The sequence below is a fragment of the Solea senegalensis genome, unplaced genomic scaffold, assembly GCF_019176455.1.
Source record: "Solea senegalensis isolate Sse05_10M unplaced genomic scaffold, IFAPA_SoseM_1 scf7180000015639, whole genome shotgun sequence".
Lineage (NCBI taxonomy): Eukaryota > Metazoa > Chordata > Actinopteri > Pleuronectiformes > Soleidae > Solea > Solea senegalensis.
Genome location: NW_025321395.1, coordinates 1 through 9,872, shown reverse-complemented (window position 1 = coordinate 9,872; position 9,872 = coordinate 1). Strand labels below are relative to the sequence as shown.

Genomic DNA, 9,872 nt, shown 5'->3' with positions numbered 1-9,872 from the left:
TCTACAGCTGTATCTTCTTGTAGCAGCCTATGATCGGAAACATTGTCAAACGGTCATTTGAAGTGCTTTGCTTGGATTAACTGAGTGACAAACATACCAAAGACAAAGTAGTGTCAGCTAAAAACCTTTTTTTTTTTCTCCATAGACTTTGGTGAGGGGGTGAGTCATTTACAAGCATTCCCATTAGATAGGATGGTGAATTAAGCAATACAATATAAGTGGCTCAAATGGATTTTCTCTTTGGGTCTCTGCTTTGTTTTAACTCAGAAAAACCTGAACTATCACTTTAAACTCTTCATTTATAAAGTTGAAATTAGCAACAACAAATAAAAAAGCCAAAACAAAGTGATATCAACGCCTGTAAAACAAAACCTGATCAAATGAATGACGGCTCAATTTAATCTAACTGCTTTGGCTTCAGGTTTCCCGTCACCAGACATGAGGCATCGTTGCCTGTTACTCTTCCCATCATGTGGTGAAGCTATAAGTAAGTGTCATTAAACGTGGACAACATAAAAAACAGTCGGCAGCATAAAAAACAAAACAGGAAAAATCTTTTAATTAAGCAAACTTACAGTTACAAGCCATAATTATGTGATTAGAGGAAGGTGCCAAGCTGATGTTGGCGACATGATGTATGCATTATTTTTATAAACTCAAGATTAACCCCTGTGTTTTACTGTATGTCACAGACAGAATGTCCTCTGACCAAGACGTCCCTCTGGTGTCCATGAGGAACCTGCCTTTGGTCTCAGTGCATGAAACACACAGCGTAGAACTGACGAGTAAAACATACTGGAGACGCAAAACCATAACATCCAAAAGTAACGTATTTAACATGTACATGTTCTTTCCTTGTGTATGATCTCAAATCTGAAATGTACAACAGAAGTGGGAGAAGCAGATGGAGGGAACGTTGTTTCAGCTGAAGACTCATCTGTTTCTGTCAAACTCCACACGCTAGTTTCAATTTTGCTCATGCACATTTGCCGACTCCGACACCAGACTCCTCATCCATGCATGGTTCTTCTAAACAATGTGACACACGACGACGCTTTCACAAATATTCGTGATAATAATTAGAATAACACACACACGCACGCACACACACACACGCACACGCACACACACACACAAAAGCTGGTGCTTAAGAACAAAATAAAGGAGCACAACTGCATGTGATGTGGGAAACTGGGAAGAGTTTAAAAAAAGAAAATCTTTAGTGAAGCAGATTGTAAGGGTGTGCTAGGATCATAGCATGATGGTAACATGGTGGACAGGCTCGGTTACCAACATTTCTCCCCTTCCATCAACTGAAATGATGTTACATATCCTCTGCCCTGCAGTGAAATCCACACACCACCAACTTCCATCCTTTCCTCCACTGCTGCTTCCCCCCTTCCTTGCCATCACTGCACTGCCTGTTCGTTGGCGGTGCTACCAGAGTCCTGGGGCTTCATCACATCAGGCAGTTCTGGGGGGCTGGAGAAGGCCTCGATGTGCAGCTGCTCAAACATCTCATCTGGAGGGAAGAGTTTCACCTGGTTAACACTCATGTCACATAAGCCCCATTTACACCTGCCATTAAAATGCCTTTTCTGCGGCTAACATGTTAGCATCTACACAGCAAATATACGTGAGATGCACCGAAGACAGATTGTCAAACCACTTCATGAGCTGATCAGAGACGCACTGTGACCACACACATTGAACAGAAGCCTTCACGGACTTGTAGTCTGCTACTGAACGTCCACCTAACGGGAGGGATGACTGTGATCGGACAGACACTGGAGACACGTTTGGTTCAGATGTAACAGGTGAAGAGCCATCTCTTCACAGAAAACACATTCTAATGCCAGGTGTGAAGGGGTCAAAGGTGAGGACATTGACAAATACACAGTCATTTTCAACAACAAGGGGGATCTGCATCAACTCAGCTGCTGCTTAACCTGTAAATAGTAAAAGAAAGGTTTTTATCTACACCGGCTTAAAGGTGTGGTTGAGGTTATGATGGTATGTCAGTTTAGTGTCCATGAACTCTTCTTTCAACTGAAAACAGGCTGTCAAGCAACATTATCAGACCTGACTGAGGGAGCGTCTGTGTGTATACAGCAGCAGAGCAGGGGTGGGCAGTAGAATTCACTTTTGAAACTTCTCGTAGACGCTTCTTTGTGTTTGCAGTAATTAATGGACGCTCAATGGTAAAATCAGTAGCCAACACATTTAATTGTCGATAATTGTGAGCTATGTCATCACAGGGTTTTTTCTGCTGGGAGTTGCACATGTAGTGAACAGCGCGAGACGTGAATATCAGAGTGAACACCCTCTCACCCAAAAATATCAAAGGTATGCAAGCATTTCACTCTGCACACACCAAGGGAAAAAAAAAAATCACAGTAAAATATGCACATGGTACAACGGGAGCACATCGGTAATGCACGAGGAGGCCCGTTGGACTTCTGGATGATGTGGACACAACTTGGGAAAGCTCACTGCATATAGACATATATAGAGTTGTCTTGGCTTTTAACATTAATATGTTACTGTAGAGCTAAAGATCCTCTTTAGAACAACTGTGTGTTATTCACCTTCACCTTCTTTTTCATTTGTTCACCTCTTTTTTCACGTTTACATTTTCACTGCCTGACCTACAAGTTAATGTTAAAAGTCAAGACACAACATGGTTTGAAGATATTTTCTTTCAAGTTTAGCTTCTTGGCATTCCTGGCATATTGAAGTTTAAATGAGTAATGTTAACTCTTGTTAACACCCTTTCTTTTTTAATCAAATGTATGCAGTCGTCTTGAGAAGAGCAAAAGGGTATTCACCAACTCAGTTTTCAGTACTTTTGTAGATGTATCCTAAACAGCAGCAATGTTTATTAAAATATACATTTTTGCTTTAAATTTTAGTTAACACAGCGAGTCATTGTGCTTTTCAATAGTTGACCATAAAAACAGTCATTAGTTGCAGCCATCTCAGTCTGCTAGTACAAAGTTGCTGTTGTCTCAACATAAAACAAATGACTTCCTGTGAGCAGCACAAGAATGTCCCTGAGCGACACAAGATCTAAACACTGCCATACTGAGAAACGCAGTCATACGCAACTTAATCAGCACTGTGTGAATTCTTTTGACAACAATCTATGAATCTATGTTCTGAATATGTTCACTCTTTACACCTGGCATTAAAATGTGTTTTCTATAATCATATTACAATCAGATAGTGTCTGACCACTTGTAGATGCAGGTGTAAATACACCCGAGGACCGATTGTTATAGGATCTGCCAAACCACTTCAGGAGGTGGTCAGAGACACATTGTGACCACGTTGTCTCCGAAGACAACTTCCTGTCTTCTTTCGAAGACAACTTCCTCTCCTGCGTCAAAAAGCAAAGAGGAGTCCATAGAAGAAAGAAAAAACATTCTAATGCCAGGTGTAAAGGCGGCCATATTAACAAATGAGGAAGTAGGAGACCTGCAGCTCCTGTGAAACTCCCAGATCTTCTCTGTGGTGTAGGAAAGTGAGCAGTATATAATCTTTACTGTCCTCTCAGAATGCTTGTCCAAACACAAGATAAAGCTTAAAATATATTATGCTGGGCAATAATAATAATAATACTAATAATAATAATAACAACTTGACTTTTGTCATCAGCTCAAGGAGGACAACCAGCACAATGTTGGTGCTAAATATGCCCCAGTACCTCACAAAGCCACACTGAACTATCACTTTCCTTTGTTTCTAGAATAATACTTTTTTTTTCTCCCAGTTTTTACTAAATCTCCCTTTTATGAGCTTTGGACTTACTTACTAAAAAGGCAATTAAACTGCTCTTTATATTGGTTCCAACAAGATGTGAGTACACGGTGGAACAATGCTGGGAAAGTCTCTTTGAACAAAAGCGTAACTTACATCACAGATTATGAACTCCCCGTGACCTTCACTTCACACCTTAATGGAGAACATCCTCTCTCTTCTCCCCTTTGAGCAGTTAACAACAGAGCTCGGCTCATCTGATGCATGTGGCAGACTCTGTTCCCTTAATTGCAGTTCTAACGCGTCTTTTACACAAAGAGGTTGAGACAGACCAAAGAGTGAAAACAATGAAAAGTGCGCTGTCTGTCAGAACTTCATCGCAACTGTACTCGATCCTCGTCATAAAGATCATTACTCGGATGTGGGGGAAAAGCAGCGCGTAGAGAAATGATCCAGTCTGCGCTGGATACGGAGAGTCCGCTTGCGGCCGGAGAAGCGCACAGCGCAGGAGCAGAGCACAGGACAAAAGGACGAGGGGCATGCACCCTCGACGTCTGATATGTTCAAAGAGATCATCACCTAAATATTTTCATAGCTTCTTAATTGATTTGTTCTTTGAAGCATGACTATTAATCTAATCTGACTTCAGTGAGGTAAGTACACACAGTCCCAGCCATAACAACAAAATGGTACAGAATTTGCATAATAATTTCTTTTCAGTGTTTCCTGATTTTCGGTTCCTATGCTACTTGAGTATTCTACTTCCTGTTCATAACTGGAAAGGAAAAACCAAATCAACAAAAACTCTGGACATACATACCATTTATGCGAAAGGCCAGACCAACTGTAGCTGGGGCCTGAGGTCTGGCAGTTTGGTTGGTAAATCCACAGTCACCCAGAGTTTTAATGTCCTCTAGCAACTGGTCGTCCTGTGGAACAACAGATTAAAATGTCAGATTAAATCCAATGATGCCACAAAAAACAAACATTTGTGTCAGACGATGCTATAATTCTCCAGCTTCCTATCACAGTCCAAATACATGTAATGTGGGGATTAGTTAAAGTGGACACGCTAAATTAACTGTACATAAGAGTGGATGGTTGTTTGTCTCTATGTGGCCCAGTGATGGACTTGCGATCAGTCCAGGGTGTACCCCGCCTTTCGCCCTATGTCAGCTGAGATCGGCACAGCACCCCCCCCGTGACCCTCGTGTGGAGGATAAAGTGGTAGAAGATGGATGGATGGATGATGCTGTAATTCTGTTGGTCATGTGGTGTTTGCCCTAAACTTACTTTGTAGAGCCTCTGATCTTCAGGTGATCTTTTAAGTATTCCCTCAACAATACGCTTCAGCTCATAGACAGTGGTGGACTCCTTGGCATCTGTGAAGATTGTAGTCTTGTGACGCCGGATCATTAAGAACACGTCCTGAGAGAAACAAGCAAAATCAGATGTTGGGGAAAAACTATGTAAGACTAAATTCAACATGTGTTCTCTCTCAAATGAGAATTTGACAGAGATTTCAGTAAAGAATATGACAATTCAGCAGCTTAGGTCATTTTAGAACGCAAATTCAGATATATTTTTTTCATCTGACAAAATATTAAAGTCATAAGAGTTTTTTAGTTCCTGTCAATTTGTCAACTGTTCACAATCCCTTAATTACGCATGTGTACACTGTAATAATCCTACTACTGATGAATAATTAGTCTTAAAATTAAATAGTAGGTTGTTTCTCTACTGACAATTCACTCTTTAAAGAGCTAACCTCGAACTGTGTGTACTAGCATGCAGACGTAGCTCTAAGCTAACGTTAAATTACCCAACACAAAGCTTCGTCACTTTAGTGAGATAAACAAAGGTTTGACATGTTCTTCTAAGTAAGAATACGCTGTACGTCTGACAGTGACAATTGAAGTCCAGTTAGTTTGGACGAATCAAACTGAGTTAGCGTTCTGACGCTACCTCGCTACAATCTTTCCTCATACAAGCTAACACAGCAAAGTTAGCTTTAGCTACCTAGCAAACACAAAGTGAAATAAACAGTCTTGTGGCCTGCATTATCATCTGTCGTCACGGCGTACATCATTTGACCAAAGTATCAAAAGGTAAAAATAATATCTATATCTCAAAAAATATCATACACGTGTCGACAACAATGAAAATTATAGTTACCATTTCAAGTGGTCAGCTAGCTAGCCAGTAGCACCAGCCCTGTGTTAAAGTCCCAGACTGCACCGCTCGCGGAAATTGCGCAACTCAGATAAGCAGTAAGTCTGAAATTACGGAACATACGTAACGCTGCGTATTATTTTCAGAATTTGGCGCCAGGTTGTTTCATGCTGGAAGGAAGGGTGGAAGCAGAGGCGCAGTTTGTTTGGACACAGTGACTCATTAAGTCACGAAGACCGTGTGACATCTCAACTGAAATACAGTCGGTGTGATAATGTCACACAATTCTACAGTTACGAATTCTGGACTGTCACTTACGGTATGCTATTCAAAGACGCACTCAATAGCTTTGTTACGTTGTTGTTGTGTCGATGAAGGCTGGCTGTCTTCTTCATTACGTTAGCCAACGTTTGAAGTGAGTTTTGTCAGAGCTAAGCTACAACGGTTAACACAATTACTGGTCATGGTGTCAACAGGTGTAATATTATAATCTGCATGTCATTTAAACTTAACATTGTATGTCAAGGTTGACGTTGAGTGTGTTAACGTTAGGTGACACATACAGTTAGCGGGCGTGTCCTTAATCAGGCCAGGGAAACCAAGAGTGAGTCATGAAAACTGTCCATATGCTTGAATCTCATTAATAACACAGCTATAACTTTATGAGACAGGAAACAGTTAGACATGCTAGCTCACTCTAACCAAAGGACATTAAAACTGAAAACACTGTAATATGCCTTTGGACAATGTCTGTGGACAGTCTTGTACGTTTCCTTTGAGACTGCCCATTTAATGTAGTAGTGTTTGTATATACAGTGCTTAACAAATGTATGAAACCACCCGTCATAAAAACCAGGAAACAGATATTTTAGAAATCTTTCAGAAACGTTTAAAACTAAAAATGTTATTGTTGTTTATTTGGCAAATAACTAACTGAATTGACATGTTTATAGTCAAATCTGAGCTGGCTCCTCACTGGGCTTCTCTGAGAAGTCAGACATTAATCCAGCATAACATTTAACCATAGTGGAGTGACTTTTTCAAGTAATTTGACATCTGAATCAAGAAATAATGATGTGCTTCACGTTAGGCTTGTCTCTTGATTAGTGTCTCTCTCCAACCAGATCACTGTCACCTCGTCTATTTTTCCACATTTACTTTTATTTTAATTTTGAATTTCTCTTCATCTCGTTTGTTTATTCATTCATTCATTGTGTACTGCTGTATCCTCCACATGAGGGTCACATGGCCACTGTTGCCAATCTCAGCTGGCAGGGTAAAAGGCGTATGTCATCATAGGACCAACATGTAGAGAGTAATGCATGCACTAATGGTAAATAAACATGAAGTCTTTGGTTTTGTTGTGTGTTACATGGGTAAGACAGATAAGTTATTACAGTACAAACACACAGCTAGGTATTCATTTCCACGGCGTAAAGCTTTTCTTGCTTTTCTTGTTTCTCATTGTGTATCTGTTGCAGGACACTATCTTCAAAGAGAAGTGAAAACGTGCCAACACCATGTCCGTGGCAGTGGAATCCTCCATGTCTAGGGCGTCACTCCCCATTCCCACTTTCTCCCAGGCAGAGCAGTCCTTCTCTCTTAAAAAGCGTCATGTCCCTTTATCCTTGTCATCTTTGTCCAACTCGTCCGACTCTTCTCCTCTGCGGCTCTCGTATTCTATGCCACCGCTGCCTCCATCTAAAGGATGTCCCCCTCTGAGCAGGGTGTTCCACCCGCGTCCCTCCCCCTGGACGCCCCTGTCTGGTTCCCTTAAAAAGCTGCCCTGTCCAAAGTCTGTGTACGATCCCAGCAAACAACAGTCCTTTTTCAGTCAGTGCTTCACCAATTTGGGTCTACTGGGAAGAGGATCATTTGGAGAGGTCTTCAAGGTGAGCAAAGTTTCTTTATGTCGAAGAATCCTATGTGGCACTGTGTGTGTCTGTGTTGTATTTTAAGGACTAGGATAGATCAGGTAGGTAAAAAATAGTCCATTAATATGAGGACAAAACGTTTGTTTTCCTATCATAGCCTGTGCTGTGTCCTTTTATAAAAAGTAAACCCTGCTTCCTAAAAGAAACACTAGCTCAATCATTCATCATTTTCTATTATCACTTATTTTTTGGGTGATACATCTATTCATTTATAGTATTTTCAATTAAGTAATAAAAAAACATTTCTATTCATACAGCAGCGCTATGGAATTATTTTCTCAATTAATCAAGTACTTGATTGATGTGTCACCACCACCAGACATGAAAGCAAGCAAGAAAAGTAAAGACAAAGGGGTTAAGATGAAAGTAGATGAATCAAAGTATTAATGGTGGACTCATCAGCACTTACCTGACGCCTGGTCTGATGGTAGAGACATATGTAAATCTTCCATAAATAACTCTTTTTGTGTTCTCAGATTCAAAGTTATTCTTTCCATTACAAAGATGTTGTCCATTCATCTGCACTATGTGTCTCTCTCTTCAGCCATTTCATGGTTATGGATTTCTTACAAGCCACCAGTAATGTTCTTTGTTCCTCCAGATCGATCAGATATAACAAATTGAAAAATAAAGTTATTTTTTGTCTCCAGGTCCAGGATTTGACATATGCGTAACCAAAATGGGGTCACAACAGGGCAACTCCAAAACACATGCTAAAGATTTGCCTCTTTGCTTCTGCAACACCTCCAACAGTCTGTCTGGTTGGAATATGATTTCTTTTGATATGCATCATTAGAGGATGACATTATTTAGAATTAGAATTTGTAGTTCTCTACTAATGTTGTTTCAAAATGTCGCTCCAGTTCTCTTGTGTGATTACGGTGTTGCCCTCAGTTTCCCATCTTGATTTGACCTTCGATATATTTTCTTTGTTAAGAGATTGAAGACTTGTGTATAATCTTGAAATGATCTTCTTATAAGGTTCATCTTGGTAAGCTTGTACAAATACCTGTAGAATATCGTTGTTTCGGGCTCATCATTTTTTATCATTTTTCCCCCGATAGAGTCTCTTATTTGTAAATATCTGAAGTGGTCCTGGTTCTGTAGACCAGATTTATCCTTGAGATCTTGGAAACTCCTAACCGTAACTTTACCTTTAGTGAATGGTGTGTCGTAAGCACTGAGGAGGTCCAGGTCGTCTTCAGTCAGAGACAAAAATCCACCTGAGCTGTGAGCTGTCTTAATCTAACAAAGGTGGACGTTATCACAGGCCTAATCCAGATGCTGACACTTACACAACAGTGTTCACTGAAAATCCTGACTGTTTTAAATACACGTGCAGGATTTCTCTGTCCCTCAGTCGTCGTCCTCAGCTCGAGACAATGTCAGCACCTTATTGTTCTGTTCTGTTCTTTTAGGTGCAAAGCAACGTGGACGGCCGCCTGTATGCAGTGAAGTGCTCTGCCCATCGCTTCAGAGGCAACAGTGAGAGGACCCGGAGTGTGAGGGAAGCCAGGAACCATGAGCGTCTGTGTCCTCACCCTCACATCCTGGACTTTGTGGCTGCCTGGGAGGAGTGTGGACGGCTGTACATACAGACGGAGCTGTGCAGCACCAGCCTGCTGCTGCATGCTGAGAACCAGCCTCCTGGACCAGGTCTGTATGCAGAGGACATTCATTTAACACTCATGTTGGTGACATGATGTAATCTGAATCTTACAATATGACAATCTCATGTAATCCTGAACTAAATAATTGTAGTTCACAATGTGTGATTATTGTAAAAGCTTTAGAAATGTCTTCTATCCATATTCTGTAAAAAAAAGCATTATATCATTATCAAGATATTGTAATGCCCCAAAAACACGTCAGTAACGTTACAAAAACACAACGTCCAGTGTCTAAAACTCCCTTTAGACACTGGACGTTGTGTTTTTGTAACGTTGTAAGAGCGTGGACCATGTGGGTTACATTTTAATGTTAACCTCTGAATTATCCACGGTTATT

General features: G+C 40.7%; 2 protein-coding genes across 2 annotated transcripts; one reads left to right on the top strand and one right to left on the bottom strand.

Annotated features, from left to right (window-relative positions):
• Positions 1-532: 532 nt before the first annotated feature.
• On the bottom strand, positions 533-6,017 carry LOC122762415 (elongin-B-like). Its single transcript, XM_044017597.1, has 4 exons — positions 5,935-6,017; positions 5,053-5,187; positions 4,580-4,688; positions 533-1,522 (listed from the first exon to the last, which is right to left on the bottom strand). Exons 1-4 carry the CDS (start codon positions 5,935-5,937, stop codon positions 1,410-1,412), a joined length of 360 nt encoding a protein of 119 aa, XP_043873532.1. The 5' UTR covers positions 5,938-6,017; the 3' UTR covers positions 533-1,409.
• Positions 6,018-6,057: 40 nt separating this feature from the next.
• Positions 6,058-9,723, top strand: LOC122762414 (membrane-associated tyrosine- and threonine-specific cdc2-inhibitory kinase-like). The gene is made up of 3 exons (XM_044017596.1): positions 6,058-6,250; positions 7,413-7,823; positions 9,284-9,723. Exons 2-3 carry the CDS (start codon positions 7,452-7,454, stop codon positions 9,566-9,568), a joined length of 657 nt encoding a protein of 218 aa, XP_043873531.1. The 5' UTR covers positions 6,058-6,250; positions 7,413-7,451; the 3' UTR covers positions 9,569-9,723.
• Positions 9,724-9,872: the final 149 nt, after the last annotated feature.